A 21874-nucleotide genomic window follows, 5' to 3' on the forward strand; every position below is an offset into this window, starting at 1 on the left:
CCTTGGGCAGGGCTGAGGAGCTCAGCTCATGTGTGTGACAGTGGCACGAGGCCCACATGGCTTTCCCAGGCTGTGCCACCCACCTGGTATCCTTGGGACCGTGCATTGTGAGGCTGGGACATGGATGGGGTGACCTGAGTCATGTGGGATGCATGCCCTGCCATGGACATGGGCCAGGTGGGAGGAAGAGGAGGCCAGCCCTGGTGGCTCCTACTCAATTCAGATGGGTGGAGGAGGTGCTGAGTCACGCTTCATTAAGCTGAGAACTCCCAAACGAAGCGGCATCATTAAGATCTTGCAGCCTCTCAGTCCCTCCTGCCCAGGCTACGCCAAGTCACAAGATGGGGCACAGCCCGCCCTCAGCGTGACTCTGCTTGGTGGTGGCATCACCCAAACATGGCTTGGCTCTGCTGCACCTCCAGAGGGAAGGTTTCTCAATTTGCCTGGGCTTGAACGGTACGTTTAACTGGGATTCACCATGAGGTGCAGCCTGGGCCCTGCCCGTCCTTGAGTCATGGAGTATATGATCAGGGGAAGCCTATTCGGATCACCATGGGAGCGGCATGCATCAGCCCACATCACTTGCTTTCTGATCCAGGCCACACAGCCATCTTTGGGCAATATGGACCCCAGCCTCCCCAATGCTTACTGGGCCCCCTCAGCTTTTGCTGTCCATTCCCAGTGTGGTTATACTGCCAATGTATCCATAAGCCACAAAGACCCATCACACTGAGTTTGGACTCTGCTTACCAGCATCTGAATTTAGGTGCTGGATAATAGTTCTGGTTGCTGGGCCAGTTCTGGTTCCAGCCAGAAATGAAATCTGAAAACCCATCACCTCCAGCAGAGATCTTTCCTGAGCCATGTATAGAATTACAGAATCATGGAATCAGGGTTGGAAAAGATCACTAAAATCACCTAGTCCAACCAAATAAGCTCCCTAAACCTGTAGATAAAGATGAAGAGGAAGAAAAACCTAGAAAAGTGGGGATGCTGGAGGGAGTTCTGGGTTTTTTCCTTGCTTGTAGCCTCCACTTGGGCTCCCACAGGCTGTCCCTCCTGCAGTTAATCGCAGGGATGGTGCTTGCTTTGTAACCTGACCTCCTTTGAAGTACCGGGCAGAGATGGTGTACCTGGCTGGAATGTGTTCTGTCATCAATAAACAAAAAGGAGAGGAAATTGTTTGCAAGTGAAATAACAGGCACTGCCCATGGCTGTGTACACATGTCGCAGGAAAAACCAACGCATTTTTTCCCCTTCTCCTTCTGTCAAGGCAAATAAGTCTCCTGATGAATGCAGAACAGCCAAATCTCCTTGCCTTTCTGCTGTCTTAGCCCTGGTGATTATTTCCACTAGTCTAGGTCAGATGCTCATGTAGAAAACTACCTCTGCTATCACCGCATCCAATAGAGCTCCTCTTCACCTGGGAGAGTCAACTTGCTGATATCAGCAACAACTCTCCTCAGTCCCTTACAGAGTGGAGAATGCTTTTGCCGTTTGAAAATTTGAGGTGTCAGTTTTTGGCAGGCCTTTCAGCAGAGCAGTTTCCTTCCTGCATGAGACCAGCATTCATCCCCAGGTAGTTACGTAGAAAAAATTTAAGTCCATAGAATCATTAAATCGTTTGAATAGAGAGGGACCCATAAAGACTATCTAGTCAAACTCCTCTGCAATTAACAGGGACACCTACACTCGATCAGGGGCTCAGAGCCCTCTCCAGCCTGAGCTTGCATGTCCCCAGAGATGGGGCATCCACCTGCTTCTCTGGGCAACCAATGGTTGCCAGAGTCTCACTGCCCTCATTGTTAAAAACTTCTTCCCTACATCCAGTCTAAATCTTTCCTCTTTTAGTTTGAAACCGTTTCCCTTCATCCTGCCAAGCCCAGCAGATGTCTGGCTGGTCTTCCACATTCACCTGTGGCCAAGGGACAGGAGCCTGTTCCCACAGACTCTTTCAGAAGTGCTCAGTGAGAAAAGCACAGAGCAGAGTCCAGCAACAAGACCTCTATTTCCAGCCTAGAAGTTCCCAGGGCCACAGCAGTGCTGGATGGCAGAACTACAGCTGGGTACAGGTTGGGGAAGACCTGAGTGGGCACTAAATAGTGGGGACCGGTCCTGCTGGGCTGAAAGTGTTACAAAACCATGCGCTGATCTGGGTGGAAGGAGGAGGAAGTTATTTTATGGAGACTACAATGCCAGAAAGAACATGAGAAGTCATTCATTCCTTACACGAACAAAGAGTGTTTGGGCTGCAAGGATGGGGAGGGCCGAACTGCTGAGCCAGCACTTGGCCTCACAGGGCAGAGGCAGCGTGTGTTTTGCAAACTGCAGCCTAATCGCCTGCCTTCTCCCCACCTCCACCCCCTGCACACATCTAAATCCTTCAAAGCAAGGAAACTGGAGAACTTTCTGTTTGTTGTTGCAAGGTCCTTTCACCGAGTGGGTTTTCCCCCCAGGCGAATCTGGCTGTAATTAAATCCCTAGCTCTTTAATCATCCCTCTTGCTGCAGAGAGAAATAAAAAAGCAAGAGGGACAGGCTGGTGATAAGATGATAGGCAATGTAAATCTCTCCTCCAGGAATCTCTCTCATCTTTCCAGAATCGCTCGGTACAAACTTGTCCCTCCAGAAGCTGCATGGCTGGAGGTGGGGTTTGTACAACAATGCCTATTAAGCACAGTAAATAGAACAGATGTCTTATGATTTCTCGGTCCTCAGGGTAATAAATACCTACCCCTTTGTCCCACCTTCAGTTTTTGTTTTGTGTGCTTCACAGAAAAAAAAACCCTTAAAGGAAAGTTCCTCCTGTCCATGCCTGGAAATCTGAGCATCAGATGTGACTTCAGATTCTAACTAGGGACTGTAGGTATTCCCCTTGCTTAATCCTCTGGCAGCTTTTCCCAAACACAAGTACTACATCTGGAAGTCCTCCATGCCATTGCATTCCCAACTCCAAGAAAACATGGAGCCTATGTCTGCTTCTGGCTATTATGTAGTTATTTTAAATGTTACGTAATTATGAAATTAATCGTTCTCTGTGGAGGAAAAATGAATGATATCCCACACTCCTCCTAGGCACTCAAGAAGAGGAAAATTTTGTCCACACAGGCCCTGGGATCACAGCTCTGGAGGACAAAAGGCACTACATCCCTGATGGGCTCCCAGACCTCTCAGAGGAGACCCTCTGGTTCCCACAGACTCTTTCAGAAGCAGACAAAACTGCTTCAAACATAACACAAGCAAAGGGGATTTCTGCAGAGCAAGGCACTGCACTCCTCCTACTCCCTACCTTCCATCCTCATTTCATTATTTCCCATCAGAAATCCCCTCCTGCCCACAGTCAGCTACATGCTGTTGGGGTGCAGAGTGTGATTCACCCTCTCTTCTCTGCTTTCTGCTTCTCCAACCTGCCCTTTCCCATCCTCACCGTGCTCCCAGCCTGCCCCGTATCCTCTGCTACCAGAAGATGCTCTTTGCCTAACTGCAAATAGGTGCAGCTGATGGTTTCTCCCAGGTAATCATTAAATAGATTGGGCCACTCAGGTCCCCCAGACCACCTCTTGGAAGTGGGATGCCCTCCATCTGCACAACGGACAAAGCCCTCACCTTCCGAGGGGCCACTGCTTCTGCACTGATCACCCTACACAATAAGGAGCTTGGGATACCCATGGAAAAGTTCTTGGGTTGCCTATGTGAAGGTAGACAGGTTGACTCAGAGAGATTCCAAATCTGCTCTCTAGGTGCTCTGCAGCTGGCTTGAAGGGTGAGAAACTCAGATGCTGGCGATACGTTGGCTGCCTCTCGCCACAGTAGGTTAAATGAGGCTGAGAAGTCTCAAATTAGGTTAAGCAATTGGAGCGTAACATCCCCAGGGCAGGAGAGGAAAGCAGGAATCACTGTCCCTGGAGGTGTTCAAAATATGTGGAGATGTGACCCTTAGGGACATGGCTCAATGGGCATGGTGGGAATGGGTTGGGATTGGACTGGGTGGTCTCAGTGGTCTTCCCAACCTTAATTATACTATGATTCTATGAAACCTGTGCAGCCCTTGAGCCCCTTGGCAGCATGTGCTGAGAGCAGGAGGCTGTGGCTATGCCCTCCTGCCCTGCAGACCAGATCTGGATGCCGTGTTCAATGTTCACAGGGATGTTTGGTGTAAACAGGATGCAGCTCACTCTTTATTTCCCCTTTTCACTTCTCCAACAGCCACACCTATCTTCAAAGGCCCTCAGATGTGGCCCATTTCCAGCTGCAGGAGGGGGGGGGGCAATGAGAAGGGGCTCAGAGCAATCTGGAGAAAACCCCCTGCAATATTCTATAGAAAGGCAAACTAAGGAATGAGAAATCAAAGCTGAGGATCTGCTTGACGAAATGCATTGAAAAGAACATTATATTTGTTATGAATAAAGCTATAATTTAGCAAGCAAAGTGGGGAAGCCAGTCAGCAGATACTAATCGCATTCACCCACCTCGTCGGGTGGAATTTGCTTGCACCCTAATCTGCATTTTTATCTCCTGCAGTATCAATGTGCTGCACAACAGAGACAAACACACCTGAAGGGCCAACTGAGGAGCAATGGAGGCTGCAGCCCTGGGGTGGGACAGAGCCACTGCAGTATGTCTCCTGCATGCATCTTCCACCAGTGTGGTCATAGCAGAAAGACCCCTAAAACATCAGCTCAGCCACTGTCTGTGAGACAGGCTGTTCCAATCAGAGCCCTGATCAGAAAGTTGGGACACAAATCTATGCCTGGAATACAAACCTCAAAGCAGCACCATGAAAAAGTGTATTTTCTTTGTATCTTACAACTGCTTCACTCCTGCATTTCTGAAGTGCAGAGCCACATGCTGTTGAACAGAATGGACAGAAACTGCATGGCAAGATGAAAGCGAGCTGCCTGGCTGACAGCAGCCAATTTCTGTGCCAAACACCTCGGGCAAAGCCTCCCCAGTAAAGCAGATACTGCACCTGAGTCTGGAGGCACTGCTGGATCACAGCGTGGCTATGGGTATGGTTGGCACTATGAGATGAAACCCAGCTCCTAGAACTATGGGAAGGGCCAAGTCCCTGGCTTGCACTGACATCTGATTACTTGTTAGGGAGAAAAGTGAAGGCAGCCTTCCAGGACTGTGTCCATTTGTAGGGCACATTAGTGCAGCACACCAGGTAACCTTATCTACAGCAGTTTCAACCAAACAAAGCTGGGAAACAACAGCACGAAGACAGACAGAAATCCCAGACCCAGTGGCACCATTCTGGCTCTATCGATCAACACAAAGCTGTCCCTTCCAGGTTGCACAAGGATCATTTCACCTTTGTTGCTATAATCACCTGTGATACCCAGCTTGAAACAACAACAACATAACCATGCAGAAATCCCCAATGTGATTTCCACACAGACATGTACTGTAGGGATCAGAGAATCACTAAGGTTGGAAAAGACCTTTAAGATCATCTATTCCAACCATCAGATTCAACTGATGTATCTATACATGATGATGAGTTCTTAAAGTGCTGTTTACAGTCAGAGGGGGAAAAGGACTTTAGAGGACTCTAAGGCTTGAATGCATCCTAGAGACCCTGGTCCAGGAGGTGGCACATGAAGACTAATGTAGAGCAGGGCCTCCATGAGACCTCACATTTGGGCCAGGTGTGTGCTATGGGAAGCAGCTGCTGATCACCCCACTTGCAGCAGCAAAGCTGGTTTCCTTCCCAATGCAAATGACAGCAAGTGTGAAGCACATGGGACTGAGGCAGAGACCACCAAACATCCCCCTCCCAGAGCAGCACAGAGAATGTTGCTCAGATCCAGAGGTTTGACCCCACTCATGGATGCACAATCATGCCTGTTGACTGCTCTACTAGGGTGTGAGGCCAACACAATGCCAGATCCAGATCACAAGGGACTAAAATTGCTATTTCACAGATGGGGAGATCCTCTGAATCACACAGGAACTCTGCGGCACTGCCCAGGAAAGGAAGGCATTCTAACAAGACCACCCTCCTACAGGATATTGCTTGCCTTGCATTTCTGCCTTCCGGCTGGCTTATAACCATCTGTTGCTCTTCCTGCAGAATTATTAGCATCTTTCTCCAAATAACACAGCACCATTATTTCAGGCTGCACTATCACCATTATTTTTGGCTATGCTATGACATAATTCAGCTAATTTTTCACTCTTGTCCATTTTGCCAATCTCCTAACTGTGTTCCATGGCCCATCATCTTTTTCTTCCTTTTTTTTTTTTTTTTTTTTTTAAAGTACAAGCTTGCTGCACTAGTTTCCCCACAGTTCCCCACAGAAGGAACGAGTCCTTCCTCTACACTGAGGGCATCTGCAAAAATGCATCTACCTACACAAATTCACAGGTGCTACTAAGCAAATGTAAACGAGCTAACCTACAGAACTGAAAACCTCGTAATTGAGGCCTGTTAGCTTCAGTGTAAGTTTCGCTGCAGGAATGAGGATGACATGCCAGTCATTGGAAATCTTAGCTCCAAAGCTTAAAGATCCACAAGAAGTGACAAGGGGAGAAGGTCTCCAAGATGCTGCTCACTTTACTTGCTTTCCATTCCAAGGAACAGAATAAATTTGGAGGCACTTTAAGTTTTTGAAAATGAATTACACATATCATAGCTATGAGTGTATTTATGATCTGCGTGTCAATATTATGCCTGGATTTGGGAGAATATGTGTAAAAAACGTGGCAAGGTGCGCATCAGACAGCAGTATGGCACTTCACTTACCATCTGAAGGATACCAAAATATGACATCAGGTATCCAGACTCCACTGCTTCCAATCCAAAGAACTCGATCGAGATGATAGAAAACATAATCAGGAACAAACCTAGAGGGAGGGTTAATGAGAAGTACACTTCAGTATGCCTTCAGTGCTGCACTGGCCCAATCTCTGCTCCCAGCGTGAGTCAGGAGCTCTCCCTGGGTTTATAGGGACTGGATATAAATAGGAGCAGAATTCTACTCGAAGCCAGTACACCCATTTAGTCTTTAAATGTTCACTTTTTTATCCCCTTTACTTTCATCTTGAAATAATGTGACTATGTAGGCTGTAGGTTCAGCTGTTTATAATAAACTAGTAAATATTTTTATCACCCACGGCAGACTAAGTATTAAGGCAGCAAGAAAACATTTGTTCAGACAAGACCGTAACCATAGAATAATCTGATTGGCTTCCTCCTCCCTTTTGCCTAACTTTAGCTTTCCACCATTGGGAACGCTGCCTGGGAAACAACCCGGTGACATCAGACTAAACAGAAAGGTTTCACTGCACACCCCAGCAGCAATTTCAGCCCTATGTGAAAACTCTCCCATGGTTTGTGAGTGGTGTCAACAGAAACAACTGGGGAAGTACGGACAGGAACAGCAGGCACAAGGTGTGCTCGTCAATTAAGGCAGTTTCTGGAGGGCACTGTGGAAAATGCCCACTCAGTCTTACCTAAAAATGCAATTGTGTGCATTTCCCACGGCACCTAATATACAAACACAGAGATGTGCATGTGCACTCCTTTATACACAACGAGCCACCAAATCAAAAACATTCAGAAGGATTGGCAAAGACCACTAAGATCACCTCGTCCAACCATCTACCCATCCCCACCGCGCCCACTGCTGGGACAAAACATTGCTCACTGAAGAATGGGTTTGCGGTATGCGCCTGCTGCCTCTGCCAACACACTTCAGGTGGACAGACAGCAGGAAATTGGACTGTGTGCATCAGCATCCCCAGTGCTGACAGTCTGATGCTGCTGGGAGAGGAGGAAAGAGCTGATGACCTGCAGGGGTCTGCTTCTGCCCTGCTTTGTAGGGCTCTCCGAGGTGCACAGACCTGGTGAGCTGGGAGCTGCAGTCCTCTCCTTAATGACAGAATAGCACAGGAGGAAAGGAGCGAGGACTGAGAGCAGCCTGTGGCCTGGCTAGGTGAGTCACTAGCCCGCAGCACAGGAAGGCTCTCACCCTCATTTCCTGGAAGTATGGGGAGAGCCATCCTCAATTGCTGAGTACACTGTGTTTCATTCACCCCAAGCACAACCACATCCACCCATTGCGGGCAGAAAATGCAATCCGTTTTCCTTATATGCCCCATTTGGACAGGAAATGCACCATTTCAGTGAAATTCTACAAAAGATAAAACTCACGCTGAAGGCTTCAGGGATGGGTGAGATGATGAGGGAAATGGTCAGTTCTGCAGTGTCCTCACCTGACCTGCCCAAAATCTGCCTTTGGATGGAAAGATGCGCACCCAAACTGATTGGCCCAACTGTCCCACACCCAGCAGGTTTCTGGGGCTTCTTTCCTCACCCCAGCTGGTGCTGGGCAAAATGAAAAGCACCTCACCCTGCTGCTTCCCATTGGTCTGAGGAAGGTGCTGGTATGCCTGATGCTTGTGAAGATTTTTGGCTCAGTCACAGCACTCTGCGGGGAGCACCCACTGTTATCCTGTTGCTTTGAAACGCCTCCTAGCTCAAGCCAGGTTAGCGTAACATGCAAACAGCAGCATTTTCTCCTCACATCCAAAACAGACAACAGAGCTGCAGATGTTTATAAAAGACACACGTGAAGAAATGAAAGAAAAACCACACTTGGCTTTACTCACAGGGAGATCAGATCAGGATGCATCTCCTTTCACCCAGCAGCCTCACTGCGCTACCACCCGGCAGGACTCAGCCTTCCCACATTGCTGTCTCTTCCCAGTGCTATGCACCAGCTCTTGCAGCTAAGCTCTTTTGAAGTCCTTCACCCAGCTTAGGTTTTGATCTTTGTGCTCCAAAGGAGCTCATTTCTTTCTGTGCAGGGAGGTAGCTGTGCTCCTTCAACGGCGTTGCACATTGCACTGAGGGACATGGTTTAGTGGTACGGTGATGACGGGTTGATGGATGATGAAGAAAAATGATCTTTCTTAGTGGTCTTTTCCATCCTTAATGATTCTATGTTTCTGTTGCATGGCTACCTCAGAGACACAAACATCCCTAAGATGGCAGCTACCCTATGCCCATACAACTGCCTGGGCAAAGCAGACCCTCCTTGTCCCTTCTTCTTTCAGTGACTCAGAGGATCTCAGAACTTCACTTCCTGGGGATGCCTGCACCAGGAGTAAATCCTTCACAAAACCTTGCACTGAGCAGTAAATAATAACAGACATGCAGCATGAGGCAGGAAAATGTTTTGTAAGATGCAGTAAAAGGGAGGAAGAGCACCAAAGAGACAGCAAGCATGACTTTGGGAGGCTGTATATGGCAAAGTTTCAGTAGCAGGGTGAGGGTGGTCTGCAGAGGCAGCCACTGTGAGAAGGGAGCATGTTTGTCCAAACCCATAGATTCCTACAAGCAGCTATTATCAGTATTTTCAAAGCCCTAGTGATTTCCAAGCACCAAGTGCTGTTTGACATTTCTGCCCTCATGTTTGACTTTCAGTCTACTATCTACTGCAAGGCCATGACACTCGCTTTGTTGAGCAGGCAAACCAGCCATGCTGGAGAGACCAACTGCCCCTCCATTCCTTGGCAGATCTGCTTCCAGGAGGAGCATGGAGCCATCTGTGTTTTGATGCAAACCAGGGAGGAGGTTCCCATACCAGCAGCCCTCTTGGGAAGGCTCTTTCTGTCTCAAACATATTCATTTTGGACAATGATGAGATCTGTATGGAACAGGAGATTCTCCTCTGTGTATATCACGCACTTGTTTACAAAGTAAATAAAGTAAAGTCTGTAATTTGGCTGGTCTAATTAATTACACAGTTGCAGAAGGGAGATGAAAGGTGAATGAGACCAGTAGGAGCTCAGCCTCCAGCCATAAGTTGCAAAGGAGGAAGGGATGTCCAAATCCCCTTTTGGCTGCAATCCTATGGGTCAGTGACCCAAAGAGAAGACCTGTGAACAGAAGTGCCTGGGACTGTAATTGCTCCTAGCCATTCTGCTCTGCTTGTAGCAGGAATGCCTCCAGTAAACCCATTCCTGCTCCTCATGAGTTATTCCCACCCATTTCAGTAACAAGTAGCCCATGTTCTGCCCTGAATCAGCCTCATATTCCATCCTGTTTGCCTACAAGTTCCCTTGCAGTTAGGGCAGGAGATGTTTATTTTGGTCTGGTGTTCATTTTTTGCTGTGCATGGGAAAAGAAGAATGTCTTCTGCAACAAAGAGGCATCTGCATTTCAGCAGCGATGACTAAACCAGAGTGCATCTCACCCATCTGTTGGAAAAAGGACAGTGCACAGGAAATTACAGTGCAGATTACAAATGGATGTGGTCTCAGTATGGTGTTTTTAAGCAGGGAAGAGAATGCTGCTTTAAGCTGAGAAATGAGCCAGAACTGGAAAAGAAAACCCTGCTAAAACATCACTTGGCTATCTCGTTCTATGAAATGCTGCCATTTTATAAACATTTAAAACACAGTTTTAAAGGTTAGTTCCATAAGAATCTAAGAGATGCACGCTTCTGGCAAGCAACCCGTCCATAGAGGTGCTTGTCCTCTCTCTAGGGGTAGGAGCAGGACCAGCTGGCATCATTGATCTCAGCCAATGCCAAGTATGCACTAAAACAAAAGAAAAAAATCAGAAACACTTTTCTTCCTTTCATATTATTCTACACTCCAGTCAGTCTTGGCAAGATGTTAGAAGAACCTGGTCATGGCCAGAAATGACATCCCCATCTCATTCAGCCACTCTCTTTAGCCAAATCTACCTTCATTTGTAAATTGAATTTACAGTTTACGAACCACAACTTAATCACAGAATCTTAGAATCATTAAGGTTGGAAAAGACCTCTATGATCATCTAGGGCAACCATCCCACCTACCTAATGGAACACTGGGTCTGTGCTACACAATGGAACATGTCAAGACTGTGAATGATTCAACAGGGGCAGGGGACAGGTGGGTTTGGGGTATGTTTGAAGCAGTACATTATGACCACGACATGAGAAAATTCAGAAGAATATTCACAGAGAAGAACAAGCACTACCACCATCAAGCAAAGGAAGAAATAAAAGCAAGTGGCTCCCTTGTGCACAGCAGCAATTAACAACCCATCTTGTCCAGCTATAGCTTTAAATTGTTGGGAAAAAGTTAGGCTATGCATCCTTCCCTCCCCTTAAAATCATTAACTAAAATCAAGAGGGACATCAGTGTTTTTGACAGGGTACAGACAACTTGCCTCTGCTCTGAAGAGGTTCCAGCCTGAACAGAAATGACAGAGAACTATGCTTTTACAGCCATGGGACTAGGCAGAGCAATTAAGTGATATGCCAAAAGTCACAAAAGCAGCTTGTGTGACTAGTGGTCTGTTTTACATTAATCCCAGATTTTTGACTCTGTGTAGCTGAGAGCATCTGGAAGTACAAGTGTTGAGGTACAAGCCAAATCCCTGCTTCTCCATGATTACACACAGGTTTCAGGAACTACAGACCAGCCCAGTCCCCAGTGTATGTCTTCTTATTATAAATACATCAGCAACCATGGTAAAGGGTGAGATTTACCTATGGGAAATCCAGAAATGACCTTGACTAAGAAGATTTCCATTACTCCTGGAAACTTCATCACGCGTAGGATTTCTCTGATGTTGAATACACTACCTACAGAAGATAACATATTGAATAATCTTATATATGAATAGGTTAGAGGTAGGGAACAAGAAACTCACCCCATCGTGGTGAGTACTTGTAGCTTGTAATAACAGTGTTCTACATAGTAGGCAGTGGCTCTCCATGTGATGCTTTCTGGGAACTCAGAAGGGCAAATCCTAATAGGAATGGTATGAGTGTGTAAATAACAGCACGAGAGTTAATTCTACTGTGAGACTGAATTTGGCAGGCTCAGAAAACTGAGTTGAAACTGTGGACAGTCCATATGCAAAATGAATTAGATGACTGCATCCTCAGCATTCCTAAATCCTTCTCATCTGACACAAACTCATCTCCTGGGAAGTACTTTCTCACAAGCATGAAGAGGATGAGGTGAGCAAAGAGGGGCACCTTTCTGTCCATAAACACAATCCCAAACCCTTTATCAGAGTGCTGCCAGCACTATTCATGTGCTATTTAATAAAATAACTAAATACTTACTCTGTTCTGTCTTATGATGTTCTGACTTCGGCTTAGCTGGAGAGGGGATCCAAACTATTGATATCATGGTATTTATGAGACTTCCCACCAGCCCAAAATACATGGGAACAAAAATGCTGCAAAAAGAAAAAAAATATCGGTAAGAAAGTAGTCATTATAAACAGAAGACAGATGCTCCTCCATCCTGCAAAGGCTAAAGCAATTGGCTGTGTTAGATGAGGAACAACTCCCTTGAAGCTGCAATATGTAAGGCTATAAAAGATATCACGTGCAGAGCAACTTCTTGTGAGGATCCATCTAATTATCCATCTAATCCCAATTTCATTGATTCATTCAGTATTATCTCACTGCTTGCAACTTCTCAGTGAAATCAAGTGAAGTTCAGGAGTGAAGGAAGTGCTCAGGATCATCACAGATGGTGGAATAGAGCTCAGCATACAACCAGACCTGAAAACAGCAGAGATACATCACCACTTGAAAAGAAATCACTAAAAATATTAAACATGATTTACAAAACTTTCTGAGGAGGCGAGTAAATAGCACAGGGATTGATGCATTTTCTTTTCTCTGAAGGTGCCCCAAACCATATCAACCATGTCCATCAGAGGCTCAAACTTTCACTTTTTGACCAATATGGGCCACATCCTTAGATGTAGATCCAGTTAACAATTATTAACAGTAGTGTTATAATGATGAAAAAGAACAATTGCAAGTTATCTAATAAAACCCAAACACACAGTAGGCAAAGGTCAACAGAGTCAATAAGAAGTCCTCAATTATCACCATCCTCTTAAAAGAGAAGATTAGGAAGTGACTCCTCCTGGTCTTTAAGGACTCGTGGGAAGATTTTAACTCCAGCAAACAGAGCTGGAATAAAGTCTAGGGCTGGAAGACTGAATCTCAGGAAACTCAAGTTGAAAAGTGAAGAAAAACTATCATTTGTGTTTAACAGCAAGAGCAACTACCCACTAAGCAAACCTGCTCATTAGAAGTACTTCCTATCATGTTGATCCTGAAAGTCAAAGGGGATTTTTTTTGTAAAATGTATGCTTAAAGACTTGCAGGGTACAGATTTTCAGTGGAATTCCCAGCTGAAATAGGCCAATGTCACAAAGGGGACAAGACGATGTGACCATTGCACTTTGGCCCTTAGCAAAGCAATGTATGGATGGGGAGACGTCTCCATTCACTTGGAGGTGAACGTGCCATCTCCTCATCAAATGGGACACAAGCTGCAAGATGTGAACCAATGCTTTCCATGCACCTGCTGGCAGACATCAGCCATCACCTGGCTTTTTACCGCTGCTTTCCTTGTCAGACCATGGTGTATGTTTTCCATGGAATAACCAGCAGCACTAATTGTAAAAGCCTCAAGTTTCCCCTGCGCTAGGAAAAGTGCAGCGTGAATAATTTCTGGAGCATTATGGAGACAACCAAGGATTGAGATGCAAACAACCAAGAAAAGCATCAAAGGGCAAACATATATATATATATATATATACACATATATATATACACGTATTCCTTTTAGTAGCAACAAAGCTAGATAATATCTTCCTGCTAATGGACTTAGAGCAGTAATTTAGACCTGCTGCATTCTACCTGCCAAGCTGTTCCACTAATTACCCTGGACCACAAAATTAGTAATTTACTGGGTCATTATTTTTCAATTTTAATGCAGCAGATTGTCCTTTTCTGATTTAAAATTATGTACTGAACAGTTCCCAATCCACTGAAATCAACTTTTTGACCCAAGTTATCCAGGTATCCAAGGAATCTGGAATTTGTAGTTTGCATTGCAACATAAACAAACTTTGCTAACATGAGAGAAAAAAAAATAAAAAGAACCAAGAGAAGTAACTGCTCCAGCTGGATTCCTTTTTCTTTCTTCCATATTTCAAGTTTCATTCTGATGTGGAAAAAATGCATCACAAAAATTTTCATTGGGCAGAAAAAACATTTCCTTTCCAGTCCTATTTTCTCCTGAGGTTTCCCCTATTTCCTACATGCCAACACAAACACATTTTACTCTTCAGGTCCAAGAAGAACCACAGTAAGGGCCAGCAAAGAGCGAAGGAACACCTGATAAAACCAGTAAGTAATTAATGTACTTCACTGAAAGCAAAGGACCAATAATTCATTGTTAGGAAAGGGAGGGGAGAACCTCAAAACGTTGCACATTTGGAAAAACCTGGGCTTGTCTTTGTAGATTCATGGAATTCCATACACTCAGCCTCTGAATTCAGGGAAATCCAGCAAAACATTGAACTCAAAACCACATTTCCCAGAAAGTCTGAAGCATTCAAAACAATCTGAAGATCCCTTTTCAGAACCACAGCATTCTGTAAGTGCCCACCTACTAGCATTATTAGCACTTCCTGGTGGTAAAGGGGGGAGATTCACACAGCTTGTCTCACATGGCAGAGACAAACTCTGGGGCTGGACGTAACGTGCCCGTGTCCTGGAAACCACCTCTCTCGTTTGTTTGCTTGCTTAAGAAAGATTAAACAAAACCAACAGTCATAAAACTGCAGTATTGATGCAGCAGGCCATTCATTACTTTTTTTTTTTCTTCCTGATTTTTCTGTTAGAACACGTGAACTTGCTTCCCTTGGAAGCATCTGTTCCATGCCTTTATTAAGCTCTGGAGAAGAACCCATTCCTTATGCAATACAAATGGTAAAATGTCAAAATCAGCCTTAAATACAGAGACTTGAGCACCTCATTGCCATCAGGAACAGAGTAAGTTCTGCCTGTGCTCTTACCGGGGGTCCCAGCAGCACAGGGCAAGAGAGCAGGGAAAGCAACCTCTGAGCCATCCAAGTCACAGCCTCTCTAAAGGAAGATCTGGGAATAGACCCTGACCTAGTATGATGACACTTGTGTCGTACTACTGAGCTGTGCCACCAACCAGTGGGATCACTGACCAAAGAAAACCCAATCAAAGCTGCAAGGCAACCATCAAAAGGTACTTTTTACAGGCTTTAAGGTAGGGGTATAGAAATGAAAGATGAATATTGGAACAGGCTGCCCGGGGACGTGGTGCACGCTTCTCTGTGCATGGGAAAAACCCAACCCGCACCCATGGAACTGCTGGGAGTGGTGCTGCACCCTGAGCAGGTGGGTGGGAAGAAGGTGGTGATAGCCAGGAGGATGGCACAGACTGCATCCCATGACAGCTCTGAGCAATAGCTCCTTTCTTTGGTTGTTTGGCTTATCAGAAAGGGACTTCCACCAGGAAAGGAAGCGGCGGCACTACTAAGACAAATGAGGCACACAAACAAGGCTGCTGCCATGGGACTTCTCCCCTTCCCCTTCCTGCCTCCCCCCTCTTGTCCCTACACACCAGCCACGGGGCCAGCATGCATCCTGCCAAATACAGAAGCTTCCTGAACAACAGGAACAAGGAAGGCCACAGGCAGAGCTAATGCTGTTACATTAAAAGACTGATTTTTGCTGTGTTGATAGGTTGCTCTGATTTTAAGCTTTCAGAAACACGACGAAAACACAAGCAGAGGTTCCAGGAAACCAGGAGGCCATAACATAGAATCAGAGCATCATTAAGGTTGGAAAAAGACCACTACGATCATCTTGTCCAACCGCCCACATATCACCAACATTGCCCACTGAGCCATGTCCCTACATACCACATCTACACATTTCTTGAACACTTCCATGAATGGTGACTCCACCACCTCCTTGGCAGAAACATCCTCAAATGCTCCACAATAACCAAAGCTTTTCCTCTCCCCCCCTGCCTCCCCCACCTTTTACCCTTTTCCTAAAACTGTTAAGACAGTGTGACATTAAAAGCACCTCCACGGAGGCAGTGACCCAGGAGAGGAGAACTGGAGGTGCCCCTAGACACCATGCAAAGCCCTGAAAAGAAAGCAGCACTTGTATTTCAACGCTCACTTTGTAGCCTGTGGCTGTTGATGACAGGATGACAGGTAGGATTTCCCATCTGGAAACTCCATCCCTAACGTTGGTGGGAAAGCAGAATTAATGACAAAACCATGAATAATAAAAACACAGTAAAGAGATTAAATCCAGCAAAAATATTAGCGTTTGAAGTTGGCTAAAAGATGGTTGAATTTGTTCCCTCTGTCACCCAACCAACCTTTGCATTTACTGTCAAGTACTGTAAAACAGAGCAGCTATTGGGGGATATCCACTTAAGCAGGGGGATTAAGCTTTATGATGCTTGAGGTCCCTTCCAACCCCTACAGTTCTGTGATTCTGTGATTATGCTTTTTATCGCACAGGGCATCCCTCAGACTGCAGGCTGATTTCAGTACCTCCAGCTCCAAAAATAAAGGATGAGGAAAATCAGCAGGACAAACGTGTGCCTTTTCCACAGATGGCACCTTCACACCAAGTCCTGTGTGCCCTTGAAGTCACACAGAATCACAGAATCACAGAATCGTAGGGGTTGGAAGGGACCTCCAGAGATCATCGAGTCCAACCCCCCTGCCAAAGCAGGATCCCTACACCAGGTCGCACAGGTAGGCGTCCAGGCGGGTCTTGAATATCTCCAGAGAAGGAGACTCCACAACCTCCCTGGGCAGCCTGTTCCAGTGCTCCGTCACCCTCACTGTAAAGAAGTTCTTGCGCACATTGGTGCGGAACTTCCTATGCTCCAGCTTCTGGCCATTTCCCCTTGTCCTGTCTCCGCACACTGCTGAAAAGAGTCTGGCCTCGCCACTTTGCCCCCCACACCTTAGATATTTATAGACCTGGATCAGGTCCCCTCTCAGTCTTCTCTTCTCAAGGCTAAACAGACCCAGCTCACTTAGCCTTTCCTCATAGGGGAGATGCTCCAGGCCCTTCACCATCTTTGTGGCTCTCCGCTGGACTCTTTCCAAGAGATCCCTGTCTTTTTTGTACTGGGGAGCCCAGAACTGGACACAGTACTCCAGATGAGGCCTTACCAGGGCAGAGTAGAGGGGGAGGATCACCTCCCTCGACCTGCTGGCCACGCTCCTTTTAATGCACCCCAGAATGCCATTGGCCTTTTTGGCCACAAGGGCACACTGCTGGCTCATGGCCAACCTGTCGTCCACCAGGACACCCAGGTCCCTCTCTGCAGAGCTCCTCTCCAGCAGGTCATCCCCCAACCTGTACCGGTGCATGGAATTATTCCTCCCTAGGTGCAAGACTCTACACTTGCTTTTGTTAAACTTCATCTGGTTCCTTACTGCCCAGCTCTCCAGCCTGTCCAGGTCTCGCTGAATGGCAGCACAGCCTTCGGGCGTGTCAGCCAATCCTCCCAACTTCGTATCATCAGCAAACTTGCTGAGGGTGGCCACTACCCCCTCATCAAGGTCATTGATGAAGATGTTGAACAGGACCGGTCCCAGCACCGACCCCTGGGGAACACCGCTGGTTACAGGTCTCCAACCAGACTCTGCACCGCCAATGACAACCCTCTGTGCTCTGCCAGTCAGCCAGTTCTCAACCCACCTCACTGTCCACTCATCTATCCCGCACTTCCTCAGCTTCGTTATAAGGATGTCGTGGGAGACAGTGTCAAATGCCTTGCTGAAATCAAGGTAGACTACATCCACTGCTCTCCCCCCATCCACCCAGCCAGTGACAACATCATAGAAGGCTACCAGGTTGGTCAAGCACGACCTCCCCCTGGTGAACCCGTGCTGACTACTCCTGATAACCTCCTTTTCTTCCAGTTGTCTGGAGATGGCATCCAGCACAATCTGTTCCATCACCTTTCCAGGGACAGAGGTGAGGCTGACTGGCCTGTAATTACCTGGATCTTCCTTCTTGCCCTTTTTGAAGACCGGAGTGACATTGGCTATCCTCCAGTCTTCAGGCACCTCCCCCATTCACAACAGGTCACACAAGAAGCATCAGAAAAACCTGGCGGACATTATACCCAATGCAGACCTCGGAAAGCAGGTTCTGGCCAAACAAATGTGGATGTATACACATTAATATGGGCATATATGTGTGAACACCTGCAGAGCAGGTGTGCAGTAGTTCTTGGTGGAAGTACCTCTGGCCGTAACAAAACCTGAGGCTTGCTGCTGGCCAGGAGGCTGCACTGGGGCTGTGTGTGCAGTGAGATAGCATCAGCCACACTCTGATTAGCATTCCAGCCACAGAGCCCTGCTCTGCATGCAAAGCACGGGAGAAAATGTGCGTGTGTAATTGCACAATTAAATGTTGCGTCAATACAGCAGTTCTTTCGAGGAGGAAGCCGTTCCTGATGCTTCCCTGGGGATTAAAGGATCAATGTGTATTTCTGAAGTGAATGGGATTGTGTTTGTTTTCTTTCTCTTTTTCTTAGTAAAGTCAAAGTTGAACATGGAGAGAGTGCAGATTGCTTTTTAGTGACTCACTCCTACTTCAAAACAATGCTGTATAAAGCATGCATTCATAGCCAGCCCAGATTCCTTAACGAGCTCTGAAAGGACTCTCAAAATATTTCTTTGATTGCAGTCCGGCCACACTCTCCACTCATCCACTCACACCCTACGAGAGGGGCAGCCGGGGGGAACAGCTGGTGGTTTGGAAGGAAAAGAAAGGCAAAAAACTGAGATGAAAAAACCCCTCAGGTGAAACCCTGATGCCAAACCATCCATTAAGCTGCATTGTGTCCCCAAGCTGGGATTGGTCTAGATGATCTTAGTGGTCTTGTCCAACCTTAGTGATCCTATGATTCTAAGAAAATGAGCAGTGGCCAGTCCTCTGTTCCAGGACCAAAAGAAACCAAAAAGCAAGCACAAAATTTCACTTGCACCCTGTGATTCTTCTAGAGACAGCATAAAACCAGTCAATTCCTGCCTACACCCAACACATTCACTGCCCTGATACAACTGGACACCATGCCCAGGATGCCCTTTTGTTGCCTCATTTTAGATGACCAGAACAGGATGGCTGCTGCTCTAGGGAGAGGAAGAGGATCTTCTGTGCTGCAGTGGATTTGACCTGGTCATGGGGCAGGCCAGGAAGGGAGTGAAGTTTCACATGCACACCCTAAGCACAGTCCCTCCAGGGTGCAAATGCGTCATCCATAGACAAGTACTCATTCAACTGTTTAATTCTGATCTGGAAAATCTGAGGGGCGGGAAAGGGGAAAAGATGAAGAGGAACATGGGCATGATGCATCACTGGTTTCCACCAGAACTGGGGCAGGGAGGGACACTGAAAGTTAGCACAACAGCAGGGCAAAGAGCTGGGAGCAGCAACGGGAAAGGAATGTTGGGGCTGTCTTGTATTAAGGACACAAGGTGTGGGATGGGGACACAACTTCACAGCTGTCCCTAGGGCCAGAAGAGCTACTCGGGGCTTAACGTCCCTTATGGGACACTCTGAAGAGCTGGGCAGGATGCTAATCCCCTGGCAGCTGGAGCACGCTGCTAGTGCCAGCACTCTTCTAGGGAACTTGGCTAATTACCGGAAGAGGCATATCGGTTACGCATGAAAAAGGAGTGGGTGGATTTGCATACTTGGTCCATAATCCACCATTAAATTCAAGTGTCATTAACGTCTGTGTGTGCTCTTTTCCTGATAAAATATCCTATTTCAAAATACTCACTTGGCTAACTCAAAGCTTGCACTTGTTTGTGTCATTACTGCTTTTCCCTGTTGCACAGTCCCATCGGCATCGCTGTGCACCAAACACCTGCACGTTTACATTCATTTATAAAAAATGGAGGAAAGAACATTCACTCCCCAGAAGATCATAGCCAGATGGCTGACTAAGGCACTGCTTCTTCCGTGGTCTCATCCTTATGTCTACAACTGGAGGAGTCCAGACAAGGACCGAGGATGAGTTCATTGATTGATCAAGGGCTTGCAACGCCTGGCTTCAGTCCCAGCAGTTCTAATCCTGGATGAGCTGGGGCAGGCCAAGATAGGGATCAGAAAGTAGGTGTAAATGGTCAGCTCTCGAAACAGGCACATCCCACTGGTGTGGCCAGGACTTGTGTTGCTCGATCTATCTGCAAACCATCTGGAACAGCAATGAGGTAAGGAAGCTTGCTGAGGACATGCAGCTTGGAGAGCACTGGGAGAAAGAGCAGACATGGGGAACTGCACAGGGCGCTCACAGGACTGAAAGGTTGGGCAATAAAATGGCACTCAAAAGTCAGAGCAGATTAAATATCAAGTGAAGCACATGGGGAAAACAAGTCTTGAATTCAGGAATGAAATGATGGTCTCTGAAGTGCTTAATACCACTCAGGACAGAGACCTTTGGATGAGCACAGGCAATTTGACATAGGCATCACTAAGTGCTCAGCTAATTCAGCACTTAGGGAGTACTATGAAAGAAATTGAACCAGAGAAGCAAACATTATTATACCACTGTATCAACCCCTGGTTCACCAGCACACTGTGGAGCACGTGCAACATTTGCCCTCTCTTCTCCAAAACCTACCTGAGAAGCGATGTAGACTCTGAGGACAACTGCCTGGATGCACCAGTGATAAACTAAGAAGATTGAGAGTCTTCACCTCTCACAATACATAGAAGGCCAGCAGAGTTCATTGCTACTGATACTGTAGAAGGAAAGGGTTGAAACAGGCTCAAGGAGAGACCGGACAACTCTGTGGAAGAACAATCCACTGAAGATTACTAAAGAGTCACGAACCACATTCATTCATGTCAGGAAATTCCCTGAGCTGAAAACAGTTGGAGGCTGGAAAAGTAATCGGTGAAGCATCATGCAAGTTTTTCCCACTGTTCTTCCCCCGGCATCTTACTGTGATTTTTATTGGAGAAAATGTACTGGGTCACACTGATACATGAGTGCAATTTCCTCCTCCCAGTAGGAATCAAAACCATATCTCCCAACATCTCACAAACCAGACAGCCTCATCTTTGCTCATTCCCTAGGAAAAGAAAAAACAACCAACAGCTTTTATTCTACAATCCCTAAGTATTCCAGAGAACAAGATTAACCATAGCTCTCATGTTGCGCTTGGGACACTCAGGCAGGAAAGGGTAATTCTACATTTCAGGCCACGGAAAGTTCACGCATTTTATCAAGTGTCTGTCTAATATAACACAAAGACTTAAACCCCCATCTCTCAAGCATGGACTTTTTCCCAGACCTTTTCTTGCCAATATACAGGCCTGGTTTTTCATTTCCAGGAATATCTTGTTAGACACCTATATGTGGATACACAGCTGGTCTCCTGATGCTAAAAAAAGGTATAGCAGCAGAGCTCGGGTAGAAACACCAGACTGAGGGCACTCCAAGGGGAAACCATTGGGACAGGAACCCCTGCTGCAAGTGGCAATGTTTCCACTGACTATCTTTAAACTACATAGCTGGCTCCTGGTTAAACTTTGAAGTAAAAGGTATACATGCAATCCAAAAACGTTTACATATCTGTGATCTTGGGCAACTTTTCATTTCTTGCATAGATAAAGTGAAGTCTTCCTTTACTCAATACCTGAAGAATTCTTGGATACCCAAGCTATACAAGTTATTTTCCTTCTCTCCCAACTTCTTCATGATTGGAGACTGTACCCTAATGGGTGGTAAAGCAATACTTATTCCAATGAAACAACAATTCCATGAGCTACCCTTCCAAACTCAGAGTGGAGAATTATTAAAACGCTCATTTTGGGTGTGTTGCTGGTTAAAGACTCCCACATGCAGACTGGTTAGAAGGTAAGCAGCACTTGCTAGACAACCCGGTGACTCATCACTGAACGCATCGTTAATCATATGTTACAGCATGTCTGACTTCATAGAATACCGTAGGTGGTGAAATGATCTATGAATGAATTCAAGGTCTTGCTAGCTTTTATGAGGTTACATTGCTT

General features: G+C 46.4%; 1 protein-coding gene across 3 annotated transcripts in view; it reads right to left on the reverse strand.

Moving 5' to 3' along the window:
- The window catches only part of SLC67A1 (solute carrier family 67 member 1), a 51165-nt gene that overhangs the window by 8888 nt on the left and 20403 nt on the right, over positions 1-21874 (reverse strand). For all 3 annotated transcript variants that reach the window (XM_090140570.1, XM_090140571.1, XM_031613982.2), the window contains 3 exons: positions 12077-12192; positions 11492-11587; positions 6748-6848 (listed from right to left, as the gene is read on the reverse strand). In XM_090140570.1, the coding sequence (XP_089996696.1) occupies positions 6748-6848; positions 11492-11587; positions 12077-12192 (313 nt within the window). The remainder of the gene's footprint in view (positions 1-6747; positions 6849-11491; positions 11588-12076; positions 12193-21874) is intronic.

Source organism: Phasianus colchicus, chromosome 5 (genome assembly GCF_987193195.1).
Source record: "Phasianus colchicus chromosome 5, bPhaCol1.hap1.1, whole genome shotgun sequence".
Lineage (NCBI taxonomy): Eukaryota > Metazoa > Chordata > Aves > Galliformes > Phasianidae > Phasianus > Phasianus colchicus.